Source organism: Garra rufa, chromosome 3 (genome assembly GCF_049309525.1).
Source record: "Garra rufa chromosome 3, GarRuf1.0, whole genome shotgun sequence".
Classification (NCBI taxonomy): domain Eukaryota; kingdom Metazoa; phylum Chordata; class Actinopteri; order Cypriniformes; family Cyprinidae; genus Garra; species Garra rufa.
Window position 1 is genome coordinate 47,092,286 of NC_133363.1, and position 18,669 is coordinate 47,110,954.

An 18,669-nucleotide genomic window follows, 5' to 3' on the forward strand; every position below is an offset into this window, starting at 1 on the left:
TATACTTTGCGAGAACTGCGATGCACACAGGCCTGTAGTGTGGCGATGCAATGTTTGCTGAAGTCTTTGCCAAGCCTTCAGACACTCCAGAGGACAAATAGTATTTTAACAGTTTTGCCAGTCGTAGTACTTGACATCCAAAACGCATCAGTAGTTTTGAGAGGAGGAAAAAAGAAACATGCAGAACTGTGGTTGCTCATAAAATGGAATATTGGTTGGTGGCTTAATTTTCTTCAGACCATGAAACTATGCTGAAGGTTATTTGAAAGAATGCCTTGACTCTGCTGAAATGTGCAGACAGTGAAGCAGTACAGCACATGTCTTATTGAACAAGAGCTGCCCTAAACCAAAATAAATCCAGTTAGAAATGTATACGTACATTCAAAAGACCTTTTAGCTTTTATCCAACATCCTGCTTGAGAAGGCCAGCACTGGCTTTATGATATTGTGATATTATGGAGGCTTTTATCCAAAGTGAATTATGGTAGAGGAACATAAGCCATTGTGCCAGCAATATTTGTAGTATATAATGCCAGCTTATAAGGAACAAGCTAGAGCAATGGTGAAAAGCAAAGAATAGGAATTTTGTAATAGATCTTACTCCCTTTAATTTGCAGAACTCACAACTAGGGCCGGGACACAATAAAAAAAAAAAAATCAAATTAATTAGAGGCTTTGTAATTAATCAATCGAAATTAATCGCATTTTAATCGCATATAAATATTTGACCTGAGAACAGTGAGAAGTAAGTTTTTTCATATGGATTTTTAGTACCATTGAATAATGACTGAATACATAAACTTAAAGGATTAGTTCACTTTCATAACAACAATGCACAAATAATGTACTCACCCCCTTGTCATCCAAGATGTTCATGTCTTTCTTTCCTCAGTCGTAAAGAAATTATGTTTTTTTGAGGAAAACATTTCAGGATTTCTCTCTTTATAATGGATATAGATGGCGCCCCGAAGTTTGAACTTCCGGAATGCAGTTTAAATGCACTTTAAATGCTGCTTCAAAAGGCTCTAAACTATCCCAGTCGAGGAGGAAGGGTCTTATCTAGCGAAACGATCGGTTATTTTCGAAACAAATTGACAATTTATATACTTTTTAACCTCAAATGCTCGTCTTGTCTCATCTCTGCACAGCACATTCAAAGTGTGTGTGATTCGGGTAAATACAGTTAGTGTACGTCTAAAAACTCCCATCTCGTTTATGTCTTCAATGTCAAAATCGTCCTACAATGCGTTTTTTACCTTTTTTTTTTTGTTAAGGGCGTTTGAGTTTCTTTGTATGTTCACTTTGTAAACACTATGTCGGTACTTTTGCAGCGATCTAAGGCGATTTTGAAGTTAGGTAAGAAAATGAGATGGGAGTTTTTAGACGTACCCTAACTGTATTTCCCCGAATCACACACACTTTGAATGTACTGCGCAGAGATGAGACAAGACGAGCATTTGAGGTTAAAAAGTATATAAATTGTCAATTTGTTTCGAAAATAACCGATCGTTTCGCTAGATAAGACCCTTCCTCCTCGGCTGGGATAGTTTAGAGCGTTTTGAAGCTGCATTTAAAGTGCATTTAAACTGCAATTCGGAAGTTCAAACTTCGGGGCGCCATCCATATCCATTATAAAGAGAGAAATCCTGAAATGTTTTCCTCAAAAAAAACAATTTCTTTACGACTGAGGAAAGAAAGACATGAACATCTTGGATGACAAGGGGGTGAGTACATTATCTGTGCATTGTTGTTATGAAAGTGAACTAATCCTTTAAGCAACAAAATATTGTTTATTTTTGTTCAACCAAGTCCAACAGACCAGTGCAATATTGCCATTAAGTGTAGCAATAGGATGCAACCATGCTCTTATCGACGCTTCCATCCATGCGTTAAAAAAATTTAACGCGTTATTTTTGTGTAATTAATTAATCTAAATTAACACGTTAAAGTCCCGGCCCTACTCACAACATATTTTTTTGTGTGATAATAGAGATGGTTTTAGATTCAGTAGCTGTCTTTCCTTTTATTTTATTTTTTCAAATTCCGTTTTTCCATTTTAATTTATGGAGACTCTGATTTAATAATCAAAAATTATGTCTAAATAATTGAAAGCATGAAACTTATACAACACTGTAAAAACATTTCCCCAGTTTGCTGTTAAATTCCACACTTTCAACTTAAAAACTTAAGTTTAGCAGCTGCCTTAAAATTTTAAGTTAAATCAACTTAGTAGTACAAGACATTAACTCATTTTTTGTCGTGAGTTAGAATGACTTGTAGTTTTAAGTTAATTTAACTTAAAATTTTAAGGCAGCTGCTAAACTTACGTTTTTAAGTTGAAAGTGTGGAATTTAACAGCAATTTATTAAAAGTTGAACAAAAATTTAAATGTTAAGGCCTTGTGAAATATATTTAATTTTTTTCTCAAATTCACTATTATTTATTTAATTGTTATATATTATTTGACCAAATTTTAATGCATTACAAGTAATGTGAGTTACGTAATCAGATTACTTTTTTCAAGTAACTAGTAAAGTAACAAGTTACTTATTCAAAAAAAGTAATGGCAGTTACTTTTTGTTTTCTTCATGTATTTAATCCCATTTTATTAACCAGTGTCTTTGCTGCTGATCTTTGTTGATCCAATTTAACCATACTAATGAGCAAAAATTACTTTAGATTATTAACTAACATTTGTGCTTCATTTTTCTCATTGCTGAAGAGTGTTAAACTTTATTTTATTACATTTCTATTGTACAGACGTGAATTGACTTTACCTTCAGTCTTAGGCATATTCATTTCACTTTTTGGTGTAAAAGGGCTTTTACATTTGCTAAAAATTGAATTTTTTTTTCAATTAAAAACAAACAAGAAAGCCCTGGCCAGATTAAAAAAGTAACGCAAAAGTAATGTAATGCATTACTTTCCATAAAAGTAACGAAATTAGTTACTTTTTATGGAGTAAGGCAATATTGTAATGCATTACTTTTAAAAGTAACTTTCCCCAACACTAATGACAGTTTTTCTCAAAAGATAGGGTAAACTCAGAGCAGTTTTAAAGATTGTATTTATGTGTACTCATATATTAAGGTGGCAAAGGGTGAAAACATTGCGTGAGTAGTAAACAAAACCACTCGTCTGCGCCATTCATTCACAAAGAGACATGCAGAACATTCAGGTTCATATTTAAATAGTATTTTTGTGGCTGAATATTCACAGACAATAGTCTATAACGTGTTTTGAGTTAAATGTACTGACCTACTTTCGATTTAGTCATCACAAATTAGGCAATCTGCGTTATACAGTAAATAAAATTTTTATGACTGGATTCCACGATTCTGTCTGCGTTTTGTGCATTACGGAAATCACAGGGCCCTACTAGACCAGGAAAAAATCAAATAAATGAATAAAATCTTAAAATGCCATATGTTTATAATAAACATACATTTCTGTAGCTATGATGAACTCTAAAATATTTTATGAGGTAGAAATGAAGTAAAATGTATTTAGAAAAATCCTTATTCTTGATCATTTAAAATAACCCTTTTAATATTGTTGTAAACCTTGGAAGGTCTTGGAGTCAAAAAGGTTGTGAACCAGTGCTGTACCCTGACAATTTGAGACTTTTACCTTCATTGGACTTTATAAAATATAGTTGCGTCAACTGTGATGAGACTTCACAATGTAATGTAATGTAGTGTACAGTACTGTACAGAATTATAAGTTACCGTACAGTACTGTACATTCATATTTACTAGTCATTTGTTGTATCTGCAGTATGCATTTGCATACTGATTAGGCACTACATTAAGAACTTAGGCTACTTGCGATAGTATGTATAAAGTATGTTTTATGTAGCATAGTATACTTACATTTTTTTATGAATGCTATGAATTGAGAGATACTAATCTACTTTGCTGTATAGTAGGAGGTATAGTAGTAGGCATATTCCAATGCAGTGACTGTCACTGTGAAGTACACTTAAGCATATCTTTACTGGTTCTGCTACCAAACCAGCACTATATATTGCACCGTATATGTGCTATATGTATATGCTGCCAGCCTCTACTGCACTCCATCACAGCATTTATGAAAAATGAAGGACTGAATTGTGAAGTCGTGGACGAAATTTAACCTGCTTAGAGCCTACAGGTTTTCCACCAACTCCATGTCACAAATTCTTGAGGTCATTTCGGATATTGTTTATATTTCTGAATGAACCGTCAATCAAAGCACATGGAATGTCTGTATGTTATATTCTAAACATAACTTGTGTTAAAAGTCTATTCAGCGCCCAATTATTACCAACTCTGTTTGGTTATTTTTCATAACTAGTGCACACAAGCTCTTTCAGACCCAAAGCTAACACCACCAGTGCCTTACAGTAACCTTTACCTCAGGAACTGAGAATGTTTGCAACCATTTTAACAGGTTTTGCATGAATGAATTTTTGGAGGAGCAGTGAAGTTCACTGTTTTTCCTCAACCTTCCCGACCACCCTGTTCCAATACCGGGCCGCCCAGGGGCATAGCAGCCATTATACATCCTTTCATTTTTATAAATTTTTAGGTTCCCGATGTCTGAAATCGTATCATACCCATAACATTATCTTTTCATCTGTATAACATCACTTTTGACGGTGTGTTTCCCTTTTTGCAAGCACACACGCACATATACACCCAGGTTTATATGGTGCAGTCTTCTCTGGTGCAGTACTTATTTTAATAATACCCCTAAGTCCTAAAACCTTTGGGCAGAGTATAGAATAACTAAACGCATACATCTGGTGCACTCAAAGTGTCTGGGTGACCAGACGCACTCATTACACATCATTTCAGAGGCAAAATGGAACATTATTTCCTTGCTCACAAGATTAACACAAACTTAGCACAAACACCTAAGGCACACACACATAGTCACTAGTATGGAAACATGGCTGTCACGGCATCCTTAGGCTCCACTTTAATAGCTCTGTCAGACAAAGAGAGGAGACATGTGGCAGTACTATGAAAAGCACCATTCAAGGCCGGTTAGGCTGCCGCACAGCCAGGCCAACTCAGCTTAAGTGATTCTGAAGGCAACTTCACAATACTTTGCAAATCTTTGCTGCACACCCAGTCCTATTTCCCCTGTGTGCCGCCTTTGGGTAGATGGACTGCGCAACTGTCCTCTGAAAACATTTACTTCATGTTACCTTCACCTCATACCTACTGCTCATTTCTTTCTCTCTGTGGATTTCCAGTGCCATTTGTTGAGTCATTAATTTCTCTCCTTTATTATATTGGCTTGAGGAAATCCGAGTTTGAGTACTGAGTTTGCATTCTTTTCAAAATCTCTGAGTCGACACCAAAATGACTCTAACTTCTAGAGCTTTCAAGTTGCAGCCACTTGTCTAAATGTGTTATGTCTTTTGTAAATGATTGGATTTACCGTTTTTAAAACTTTTTGACTGTAATTCCTCCAAGAGTTGTGAGTTTTCGATCTGTGTCCACCAAACTTGGCAGTCCTTTAACCTGTTCTGATTTCTGGTCACGCACATGTGCTGTACACGTCTCTTCTGTACGATCTTGACTCCTAATGCAATTACTCTTTTAAAAAAAATACTGTTTTTTACAGAGTCTCATGTTTTCTGAGCAATTCCGAAGCTTTCTATTGTGACATTTCTTAAAGGATTAGTTCACTCCTGAATTAAAATTTCCTGATAATTTACTCACCCCCATGTTCTTTCTTCAGTCGAAAATTAATTTTGGGGAAAACTTCCAGGATTTTTCTCTATGTAGTGGACTTCAATGGGGATGAACAGGTTGAAAGGTTTAAACTGCAGTTTCAATGCAGCTTCAAAGGGCTCTACACAATCCCAGCCAAGATACAGATACAGAGTTCATACAAAGTGCTTGAAGTACTTGAATTTGACTTTTCAAAACCTAAGGCCTGGAAAACCCTTGAAAATAGCAATATTCCTGAAGAGGTACTTGAAAAGTGCTTCAATTATTGAAAGACAATGTATCTATGAAATACATTTTTCAATAAGCACATCTTTTCACACAAAATTCAGTGAATTAAAAAAAACATCAAGCTAAGCAAGTAGTACTAGTAGTAGTACTGACAGTGCCGTGTAAACTTGGCTAAAGATGCAAAAAGAGGAGCAGGTGAACCAAATCAATTGAGTCATTTAAGCTGGAACCACTCCGATTGATTCAAACTCGTGACTTTGATCATTTATTTTAAGTGATTCACTAGCAAAAACCAGATCAAATTTAAAGGGCCATTCATTTTTGAATTTTAACATTGCTTGTAATGATTTTAAAAAGCACATAGTGATAGGTGAAACTGAGCTTTTTTGGGATTTAGCGAATCTTTTTTTTTTTTTAACTGTAGAAAACATCAAACCATTAAGGCAATACACAGTTATAAAAACAAAACAGAAAAAAGAAAGAAAGAAAGTATACACAAATACAAATTCCTTAAGAAAACTAATCGTAGTTTTACTATAGTGAAAGTGTAGTATACTTTATAATACTTTAGTAGTAATACTTTGCATGTGCGTAACATTATTTTGTATTAGCATATTTGTATTAAGATAATTCTTTTTTAGAATTTGAAATAGAAGACATTGTTCGATAAGTGAGATCTCTGATTGAAGTCCTTGAAAATCAAAAAAGTAGTGCGTGAAAAGTCCTTGAGAATTTCATTTTACAGTGTCTGTACGAACCCTGTAGATAGGGCCTCCAACCCATTGATCCCCATTGAAGACCACTATATGGAGAAAAATCCCGAAATGTTTTCCTCAAATCTAAATTTCTTTGTATTTTTTGGCCTTATTTATTTTTTATTTTTGTTAATAGATTTATTTGTAAGTAGTTTTGAATAAAACCATTTTCTTAGGTATTAAAAGTAAAGGACACTACCATTAAAAAGTTGATCATCAGTGACAGTTAAGATTGTTCTTTCAAATAAAAAGATTATTCAAATAAATTCAGTTCTTTTGAATATTCTATCTATCAATAAACAAACAAACAAAAAAATTAATGTGAATGTATTACAGTTTCTACAGAAATATTAAACAGCACAGCTGTTTTCAACATTGATAATAAGAAGAAACATTTTTTGACCATCAAATCAGCATATTAGAATGATTTCTGAATGATTATGTGACACTGGAGACTAGTGTAATGGCTGCTGAAAGTATAGTTATGCCATCACTAGAAAATAGGAAACAGTTATTTTAAATTGTAATAATATTTTAGAATATTATTATTTTACTCTATTTTTAATCAAACAGTTACAGCCTTGGTGACCATATCAGATCTATTTCAAAAGCTTTAAAAAATTGCACCGACCACAAACTTTTAAATATGTGTGCTGTTTTATTTCTTATTTATTGCCTGTTATTTTAGATTACGAAAGACTTATGAAAGACTTCATTCAAATTTTGTCTTATTAAAATGTATTTTTTGACCTTTTCCAAAGCAAACTAGATTCAAATTCATGTCAACCACATATAATGCCATGGCTCCAATATCAGTTTTATAGAGAATTTATTTGTATATGTTCAGGTTTTTTGCTAAGTTTAATGTGCAGCACACATGTACACAGTTTGCTAGTCTGTGACAGTAAACAGGATATTGCCCTCACAAACAGACATAAACACACAGTTTTGTAGTGCAGTGGTATATGACACACTCTGACACGAATACACACACATTCCTTGGCACAGCAGTGGCATGTAGGCCACTTAAACAACTCTGACGGCCCCCTGCCTGGCCACCAAAACGCACGCCACACCACCACACTCTCTAACCACTAAGACGGGGGAAAAAACCAGCGGAGCCCGGCATTGCTCCATCACTACTGTTTTTCCTCCCTCATCGTAAAAGTTAAAAGAACGATGGAAGTGAAACTTAAAGTCTCTCCTCGGGGTGAGTCGAAACTGGCCTTCTGGAAGAGAGAGCAGTGTGTGTGGGTCCAGCCAGCGGAGGAGTCTCGTCTCTTTTAAACACACTGTTTTATGCCATAGTGGCTCAGTCTGTCTTTCATCCATCTGTCAAACACACACAGAGGCACATATTTGCACAATACTTGCATCATAATCACACTACATTTTTGTTTCTCGTTTCGAAGCAGCGTCACTTGCAGAGTTTGTTTCACATTAACAGCACTCTTTTGTCTTTTAGTTGGATGGGAATGTGGTACTGGCTGAGGTGGGAACTGCCTGATTTGTACCTTTGCGAAAAATTCCCACACTTTCCACATGGAATGAGTGAGCATTGGCGAGGCTTACTGTATCAGTGGCGATTAACACATCAAATTGCAGCAGAACATCAGCGCTCCTGAATCATACCCGTGAAAGTACCAGGAAAATGACAATTTGAATGCGTTCTTTCTAGTTTCAGTTGATATGCTTACACTTACGGGCATTACAGCAGAGGGATGATTTATCAGTCGCTTATGGAAACGATTAAGGTTATGGAAAGGGTTGTTTCCACTGGTCGGTTGGTCTGTAGATGGTGTCACTGTCACTCAAGCATGTGCCTGTTTAAAATGTTTTGACACATGAGCATATTTTCTCTTGAATTTTTTCTTTCTTTGCTTTTTCTAACCTTGTCTTGTTGTTTGTGTTGAATTTGTCTGACATGCTTTAGTTGAGGAGATGGGTAAGTTGAGGCTTTTATTGCTTTCAGACTAGATGTTCTTGTTCATGAACTGATTGATTTAATTAAGCAGGCGTCTAATGAATGAGGCATGTGATGTCAAATATGCACTGACCTTCCTTGCTTTTAATGTTTCTTTTTGTTCTTTTGTTTTCTTGCTTCGTGTCTACAGCAGGATGAATTTATGGACTGGTGGAGCAAGTTTTATGCCTCCACGGGTGAGAGGAACAAGTGTGGCAGTTATCTGGAGAAGGGCTTCGATACGTTGCAGGTGAGGCCCTCATGTTGTTCCAAATGTGTATGGCTGACAATATTTTAAAGAAGATATTTGTCCATACAATCAAATTCAGTGGGGTCCAAAACAACATGCACTTAAAGGGTAGGTTTACCCAAAAATGAAAGTTAGCCCATTATTTACTTACCCTCTAGGCATCCTAGGTGTATATGACTTCCTTCTTTCAGACGAGTCCAATCGGAGTTATATTAAAAATTATCCTGGCATTTCCAAGCTTTAGAATTGCATGGGTGGGTGTTTCTCTTCATCAGTCCAATAAAGTGCATCCATCCATAATAAAATGTGCCTCACACGGCTTCAGGGGGTGAATTAAGGCCTCCTGTAGTGAATCGATGCATTTTTGTAAGAATAATATCTATATTTGAAGTGTAATAACCACTTTAATTGAGCTTGCGCCAACTGGTTGTACCCAGAAGCAGCTCTGGGCGGATCACGTATGGCGTCGGCGCGTAGAAGTAACGAATGCGTATGCGCCGTGAAGATCAAAACTATACAACGGTCACGAAATAGATGTACATGCAAGCACAATGGAACACGGAAGGACTTCCATGTACGACCAGATGGCGCAAACTAGATTAAAGTGATTATAATGTTTTAAATCTGGATATTTAAAATGCATCAACTAGCTACTTTTTATTATAGATGGATGCACTTTATTGGACTTGTTTTGGACTGATGAAGAGAAACCGCTCATGCAATTCTAAAACTTGGAACTGCCAGGATAATTTTTTACATAACTCCGATTGGATTCGTCTGAAAGAAGGAAGTCATATACACCTAGGATGCCTGGAGGGTGAGTAAATAATGGGCTAATTTTAATTTTTGGGTGAACTAATACTTTAACCCTGAATCATCTTCATTCTAAACTCCACTTTTAATAGCAGGTTAAGGAATGTTTTACTCTTGTAGCTTATAAACAGCACAAACAATGATTTTTACCTAAGGTTATGAAACACTCTCCCAGAGAAGGGTTAACATTTGTGGGGTTAACCCCACATTGTGGTGCCAAATTTGTGCAGTGTGGAGCAATGTGGTGTTAGAATGTAATGGCTAGATGCTTACTAACAGACACCCAGTTGCGTGCCTTATATTTACATGTTTTAGACAGTCACAGAAACGCCAACCCCTGGACAAGGGGGTTGGCCAAAGCCTAGTCCCAGACTAAAATGTAAGTCTGAGCTGTGTCAACTGAAAGACACTTGCACTGATTGATCTTGAAATATGTCAGTGCACTTGTTTTGTGTCAAGATGCATGCCAGTAATGTTTTTTTAAAGCAATGTTTATAAAAATTACTTTTATGTCCTAATTGAACTATGGCCTAATCCTGGCTTAGTCTAAGCCCTGTCTGTGAAACCAGTCCCAAGCATTCTACAAACACAGCAACGCAATTACCACGTTAAGGCCCAGAAAGGTAGTAAGAACATTGTTTAAATAGTCCATCAGTGGTTCAACCGTAATTTTTTGAAGCTACGAGAATACTTTTTGTGCACAAAGAAAACAATTTGTTCAACAACTTTTTCTTATTCATGTCAGTCTCCACTGCGGGTTTCTGAGTTTACCACGAAGCATGTGAACCCAGATGCTCTACGCCTTGATTACAAGCAGAAGAAGACACGCTGTATATAGAAACAGTTTTTGTAAAAATGTTTGAAGATTTCGACAAAAAGGATGACTTGCAATTTTTTGCCCAGCCTTTCTTATTTGAACCAGAATATACAGAGGATGAACTAAGAGAGATGGACACTCTATGTCAGAACGCTGGCTCTTGTCATGCGCATCGAAGACTGACACAGAAGAGAAGGAATTGTTGAATAAAGTCGTTATTATTGTTTTTTTGCGAACAAATATTTTAACAATGTCCTTACTACCTTTCTGGGCTTTGAACGTGGTAGTTGTGTTGCTGTCTATGCAGGGTCAGAAAGCGCTTATATTTAATCTAAAATGTCTTAATTTGTGTTTCGAAGGTGAATAAAGGTCTTGTGGGCTGAGGGTGAGCAATTAATGACTTATTTTTTGGGTAAACTAACCCTTTTAGACATTTTTTTAAAACAACATCATCTGTGTTCAACAGAAGAAAGTCATAGTGGTTTGAGAGAACCTGAGTAAATGATGAGACAACATTTTGGGGAGAACAGTCCCTTTAAAGAACCCAGCACATTGTTTCCTACTGAACTAAAGAATAAAAAATGTAATAATTAACCAAAAATGAACATTTGTCATTGTTTATTCACAGTCCCAGTGGTATGTAATCTGTACATGGAGATTAAAATTAAAAGTTGATCATAACTATAGTGACATTATCAGTGCCCAAAGAAAACCAAACATAAGGATGCCAGAACTTCAAAGGCCTGTGGTCTCTCTCGGGAGTGCGCATGCCTACTTTCAAACGCTCACTCACCCCGACTCCAGTCCACTCCAGCCCACTTCCCACAAGCTTATCCATTTATAATAGAGCCCATGGCTGCCAGATTCCCAACTTTTCCGATGAATTCATGTCGGGGTTGCCGCAGGGGGATAACCAAGTGCAGACAAGGGCTCCGTTACTGACGTCATCGGCCCGTTTTCCCCCCAGCCCACACCTCCCTATCATCCCTCGATCTCTGACCGGTTTGTCAGCGATCTCCCCTGTCACCACGTTCTCTCTCGACTTGCCTTAGCCACTCTTTCCAACCTTTACGATCTAAACGTGTCCGTTAGTCATCTGGCAGAGGCTCGGGTCTCAGGGCTACCTGCGAGGCCCGGGGTTCGATTGTTGGCTGCCACCGTGTGAGAGTGTCCCACGCACCGGGAGGAGCAGCAGACAGAAACACTCTCCCTAAAACTGCTGAGATGAGCTGTTATTTTGGGCTAATGGTGCCTGAGGGAGAGATTTAAGGCAGGGAAAGAGCAAAAGAGACTGGGAGAGAGTTTCATGTGATGTGTGCCGTGTCACACGTTCAGGGACCAAGCCTGAGTGAGTCAACTAGAAAAACAGAGCGACTCGCTTACGAGGATTCCTTCATACTTTTGTCACTAAGTTGTCTCCTGGGTGGCCATTTGGTTGGAGACTTGTGCGCCGCTAGTTAAAAGTTGTGTAATGTCATGGCGAAGCATATTTTCCTCGGGCACGAATCGTTTTTTCGCATTTTATTGACGTTTTTTAACATTCTCATAATCAGGAATTTCCAGATCTTTTTGCATTAATGATGCATTTGAGGTTGTTTGACTTGCGCCTGAAATGTTAAACCCACAATTAAAGATCTCACAGTCCAAGATTCTTAAAGAAAACTGCTTTGGCAAGTCAAACAATGGATGTCTTGTCCATAATATGTGTCCTTTCAGCCCTTTCCGTTGATTAGAGCGCATTTTTAAAGAACTAGATCTACGTACGAATCATATATCACAAAATACACACTCTCTCCTGTGCTTCCTTTCTCAGGTGTATGACAGGGAACTGGAGAAGGCTGAAGGCTTCGAGCAGTTGGCTGATTTCTGTCAAACGTTTAAACTTCTCCGTGGAAGAGCCCAGAACGAGAGTGAAGACCCTTCTGTTGTTGGAGAGTTCAAGGTAGGGTCATTCATAACCTCTCAGCTACTATCAACTGCTGTCACATGTGCTCTCATTCAGACTCCAAGAGGAAAAACATTCAGACGGCGCCAGATGAAGCAATGGATGGGTGTCGTTGCTTATTAGCTAAGCTAATGAAAAGTCATTTGAATTAGGCCTTCTATTTAAACAGATCACATACTTGCCTCTGGCGGGTTCAGTCTGTACTTTGTCAAATTTACCATTCAACAGTTTGTTATTTTAGAGCGTTTGGAGTCTTATCCCCTTTTTTTTGGTCTAAAACTGTCTAAAATGCCAAAAATGTGCCTCCTCGCCTGTGTCATAAATGCAGAACCTTTAGGTCACTGTAAGCCTCTGTTACGTTGTTTCTATAAGGTTTTACTGGAGATTAAAATGTTCTTCAAGATACATTGTGGGTTCTTCAAGTCATTGTACTAGTTTCTGGGGAGGTTTGCAAAGAGGTTGAATGTTTTCGGAAACTTTCCAGGATTTTTTTTGGAAACTTTCAGAAAAGTTTGGACATTTTTGGAAACCTTTAGAAAGTTCCAAAACTTCCACATCTTTGCAACTCTATTTCTGTGTTCTTTAAGCACCAGTACATGGTTTCGAAAGAATTAAGAAATAAAAGGTTTTTATGGAACTTATTATAGTAGACAGAAAATTCACACCAAAATGCTAATTGTCATTATTATCTATCTTCTGTGGAACTAATTTTGCAGCAATTCAGACCAGTGATGTTTTAGTATGGTTTATATGCTATTGTAGGATTTAGGGTTATTTTGAGTAGCTTTTATGTATGTTTGTAGGCTATGTATGTATTTAAAGTTTTATTCATTTTGTTATGTGATTCTGTCGGGTTTTTTTTTTGTTATTTTTACGATTTATCTATTTAGATATTGAAAGAATGACAGTAATATGGGGTTGGAACTTTTAAAAATACCCTCCTATAGCATCCAGCATATGGCTGTAAAACCCATTTTGGTTCTAATTGATACCTTTAATTTGTAGAGTCTATATGCTTTTTCTTGGTTTATTTGGATTACAACTGGTTTAGTTCTAGTAGGATTTGAGGGAACTAAATTTGAGGGATTAAAGTGTAATTTGAGGTTTGTCTGGAGGCCCCAGACAGCAGGTCTCCAGAAAAAAGTAAAACTAAATTGCACCATGAGTTACACTGACTCCTGTCGTCCTTCAGGGCTCGTTTAAGATCTACCCACTGCCTGATGATCCCTCCATTCCCGTACCCCCACGCCAGTTCCGCAAACTGCCTCTGAACGGTATAGAGGAGTGTCTGGTACGCGTCTACATCATTCAGGCCTATGGCTTACAGCCCAAAGATGCCAATGGCAAGGTAAGTACAACACAAGCAAAACAAGGCAAAATAAATGAGAACATGAAAAAAGGAACATGCTAACAAGCAGTTTGCTTTTCAGTGACCTTGAATATGGCTCGGTGTTGGGAGAGTTACAACAGCCCTTGTATTTTCACTAGACGCATTCACAAATCTCTAGTTTTTTCATCAGCCAGAGTCCTTTGCGAAGCCTCCGCAGTGCCAGAGTCATAAGAGAGCTGAGAAATTGCTTTATGAAAACATGGAGCCACCCTTTTACCCACAACCATAAACTCTCAATCGCTGCCCGAGACCTGGCCAACACGCCACCACCGCTGGCCCCGCGTCAGATGGGCTTTCCCTTCATTAGTTGCGAATATGCTAAGATGACGTCCTTTCATCACCTACTCAGGCCAGGAGTTATGATATGGAACATTTCACACATGTACTCGCTGCCTATGAAACACACACTGATCACAGAGATTTGATGCTTTTTTCCACCAAAAGAGCAAAGAGCGGTTGTTTTAAGTACAAAAAGAGGGCGTGCTGTTTTGGATATTGTCGCTTATATATATATATATATATTATGTGCAAGTGTGTGGCTATGTTAACACATACTAACAAGCTCTGCTTGTTCTTTCATAGTGTGACCCCTATGTTAAGATCACACTTGGCAAGAAATCAGTCGATGACCACGACAATTACATACCCTGTACTTTGGACCCCGTCTTTGGAAAGTAAGTTTTTTCTGTTTTTTTCTGTCCCTGAACAGATTCTCTCTCTCTCTTCCCCTTACTCTCTCTCTCTCTCACACTCACACCCACACACACGCACACACGCACACACACATACAGATATAGAAGCACTCATTGCAAAGATCAGTTATACCAGCAGGGGTCGCCACACTCATAATAATGATGACGCCCCTAAATCTGAGTCTTGATGTTAAATACGTGCGAGGAGAAAGGTTTGATCTAGTGGTTAAATGATGACTGAAGAGCAAGTGTGTGTTTTTTAAAAGGAACAGACCAAAGGAAGTATTCAGAGCTTGAAATGTGTCTTTTGCTTCTCATTTAGGATGTTTGAGCTCACATGCATTCTGCCCCTTGAGAAGGACCTAAAGATCATGCTGTATGATTATGACATGATCACTAAAGATGAGAAAATTGGAGAGACCGTGATTGATTTGGAGAACCGCTTCTTGTCGCGTCATGGTGCTCGCTGCGGCCTACCACAGTCCTACTGTTTGTAAGAAATGCCTCTGTCTCTCATTGTATTTCCTTCCACCTAGTTATTATGAAAACTGTATATGACAGGAAATTAATGTTGTAAAACTTAACTTAAACCTCTGTCAGATTGTGATCCTCAAGATCTTTGACTCTACTGGAACAAAAAATTGCAAATCGGCCCAAACCAGCAAACCACCTTAAGCCAGGGTTGCCAACTCTCACACACTTGGTGTGAGACACACGATTTTAGTCTCACGCTCTCACTCTGCCCATGTAAATCTCACGCCAAAGTGGCAAACCTGCTTGTGATATGAAACAAACCATACAAACCATGTTTTAAATTTTGTATGTTTTAATACGAAATTCCAACATTAAATTCATTGTAGCGCCTCAGTTAAAGTCAGAGCCACTGGAAAACAACATTGCGACAAGCTTGCCAGCATCGCCGCCACACGGTTCATAAAGCTCTCTATAGTTCCAAACAAACCAGCGCTGTCAATACATTTTAATGGGTTTACATAGGACAGATGGCAGCTTTACTATACAGGTATTTGCAGCAACTTTTAGCAAACGTACAGCATATTTTGCATTTTCATTTGTATTTCTATTATTTACCCACTAGGTACCTGTATGGCTCTTTAATAAATATACATGAATCTACTAGTCAAGTTTCTCAAAAGAGTTTTGCAAGTCGTACCTGCTTACTAATTTTTAAGGTTTGCATTTGAATAAATATTTGAACATGATTAAACACTAGGTTTTTTAAATGTGAAATTTTGAAAGTTAATAGCTTACATCTTTTTTATTTTTAATGATAGTTGTATAAGTACACTCAAGTGTAAATACTACATTTTAACCCAAGAAAAGTTTAAAATGGGGTTAAAAAAGGCATTCATCTGCATTCAACAAAATATTTTTATCCTCTTATATGTACAGTATATACATATGAGTTAACATTGAATCGAGATCGAAACCCCCCACCCCAAAAATATCTCACTCCAAGCTAAACTTAAAAGTTGTCAACCCTGCCTTAAGCTGGTTTAAAGAGTTTCAAAAATGAAAAGTTAATCCTCTTGTTGTTCCAAACCCAAAAGACATTTGTTAATATTCAGAACACAAATTAAGATATTTTTGATGACATCCAAGAGCTTTCTGGCCTTTTATAGACAGTAGTAAGGACATTGTTAAAATAGTCCATGTGACATCAGTGGTTTAACATTAATTTTATGATGCTACGAGAATACTTTTTTGCGCAAAGAAAACAAATATAACCATTTTATTCAGCAATTCACTGTGGAACTCTCATGGCAGTGGTATGAAAAATGACACAAATTGTTCCATGAAGTATCAAAAAAGTATTCTTGTAGCTTCAGAAAATTAAGATTGAACCACTGATGTCACATGGACTATTTTAACAATGTTTTTACGACCTTTCTTGTCCTTAAATGTGTCAGTTGCATTGCTGTCTATGCAGGGTCAGAAAGCTCTCGGATTTCATCAAAAATATCTTAATTTGTTTCCTGAAGATGTATGGAGGTCTTATGGGTTTGGAACGACATGAGGGTGAGTAATTAATAATAAAGTTTTAATTATCGGGTCTGTCCCTAGCATTTTTTTTTAATTCAATGTCATTTTATAATCTTGAAAAACATTAAAATTTAAAACAGCCTATAGGTGAGTGCTGGTCTTAACTGGTTAAAAATGGTTTTGCTGGTCCCTAACCCTAAGTTTTGATTAACTGTTGGCAGTCCCAATAACTACGATAACACATTCTGCTCAGTTACACCATTACCTCTCTATTTGTCAACTCTAGGTCTGGAGTTAACCAGTGGCGAGACCAACTGAAACCGTCCCAGATACTTCATCGTCTGTGCGAGAGGCGAAACTACAAGCTGCCCGTCTACAAGCAGGATAGAATCTACTTCAGAGGACAGGAGTACACAGTTGCAGACCTTGGTCAGTGTCCTAAACACACACTGACTAGACCTAGTTTCCTACTGCTGAATTTAATGTTCATGATATTTGATCATTAATTCTGCGATCGACGTTACCAAGAGCTGCTTCTTGGAGAAGCGTGTACGTGAGCGCGTACGTACAAGTAAACACAGGCATCACGACCTATCAAACCCACGGGCTGGCGGGCGAAAAAAGAAAGTGGAAGTCTTTTCTTTGGAGCTGCTGAAAGCATTAGTCACGAGTAAGAGCTAATCAAAGCAGCAGCCTGACTCCATCACATCTTCCGTCATTAAAAAAAGCGAGTCGAGCACGAGATCGGCTGCGGTTCTGTGAAAACACTGACAGAAAAAGAATAACGATATATGTCTCGGTTTGTGCCATACATCATATCTGTGTGTGTGGGATCACAGAGCTGTCGGGGAGGCCGCTTGGCTGTTCTTGAGCGGAAAGAATGAGTTGTTCCTCTGTGTGAAGAAAAACAAGTGCGATATTGTAAAGACGAAGGACCTGTGTAAACGTACAGCACCTCTGACATAGTCATTCATTCACAGCAAATATATCACTCCTTGCCACAGCAACCTGACGTCCCCTCCTGTTTTAAAGTGTGCCCTTGGGAAGATAATGCTAACTAACGTGAGTTCACCATTAGGTGTGTATTATGTGGATCCTACTCGTGCGTAACCTCCATCAGATCCTCCCAGCACTTCTGGTTTGACCTCTAAGCCTTTCAACCAGTCAGATGTCACACAGGGCCTACAGAAAGCCAAGCTCTCCAGCCGTTTTCCCTTCCATGATGCTTTGGGACGAGGTAGGCTTCAGATTTATGGTGAACTAGCATACAAGCATGTTCAGCCAAGGTCAACAGTGCGGCGGGCTCCTCAGCCTCCTGCTCCCGTGTCTCGCCGCGGAGGAATACTACATCTCTTTGTTTGGCCCGCATAACCGCGGCAACCCGCGCGTCAAAGCAATTATCAGGTGGCCTTTTTGGGCATCCAACTTCATGGCAGAAATTGTCTTCCTCCACTTCAATCTTTTTCCTCTTTTCTCCGCACTCCAACCGTGTTTCCCTCAGGGACGTGACACAGGGTTTCAATCCATAAACTCAACAGTGGGCGTTTATTTTTTTTTCTTCCCTCGCTCTCTCTTTTTGCTTTTTGACAAGGGGAAACTCTCTTCTTAGATCAACAGCAATGAAATCAACGCATCATCTGAGGAACGGGGAAAGATAAACATTTCCGACTATTTAAGTGGAATGCTTCATGAATGTTGGCTTTTTTTTCTGCTCTCGGTTAGGACTTAATAAAACTCGATGCCCAAATGTTCTTCATATCAAATCAGAGGTTACAGAGTGGTTCCATTTCACGGTTTTGAAAGAAAAATAACATTATGATGAACCTTACTTATAACTGTTAAACAATTTTAAGCTAAAAAAACAAAAAAGTTTGAAGTGCCTCAACACTTTGTGTCAATATGAATTTAAACTACAGTGACCTTATTGTTGACTACAGATGAAGGGAAACCTCTTAATCCTCACCTGGGACCAGTGATGGAGCGTTTAGCTCTGTTGGTGTTGAGGAGGCAGTGTCTGGTGCCTGAACATGTAGAGACGCGACCCCTCTACAGCCCCCTACAGCCGGATATAGAACAGGTTACATAGTCT

General features: G+C 38.0%; 1 protein-coding gene across 1 annotated transcript in view; it reads left to right on the forward strand.

Moving 5' to 3' along the window:
* Window positions 1-18,669, forward strand: part of dysf (dysferlin, limb girdle muscular dystrophy 2B (autosomal recessive)) — a 94,774-nt gene that overhangs the window by 64,428 nt on the left and 11,677 nt on the right. Inside the window, exons 37-43 of the mRNA XM_073836632.1 lie at window positions 8,824-8,922; window positions 12,366-12,494; window positions 13,690-13,845; window positions 14,470-14,561; window positions 14,902-15,072; window positions 16,867-17,009; window positions 18,518-18,657. Of these exons, the coding sequence (XP_073692733.1) occupies window positions 8,824-8,922; window positions 12,366-12,494; window positions 13,690-13,845; window positions 14,470-14,561; window positions 14,902-15,072; window positions 16,867-17,009; window positions 18,518-18,657 (930 nt within the window). The remainder of the gene's footprint in view (window positions 1-8,823; window positions 8,923-12,365; window positions 12,495-13,689; window positions 13,846-14,469; window positions 14,562-14,901; window positions 15,073-16,866; window positions 17,010-18,517; window positions 18,658-18,669) is intronic.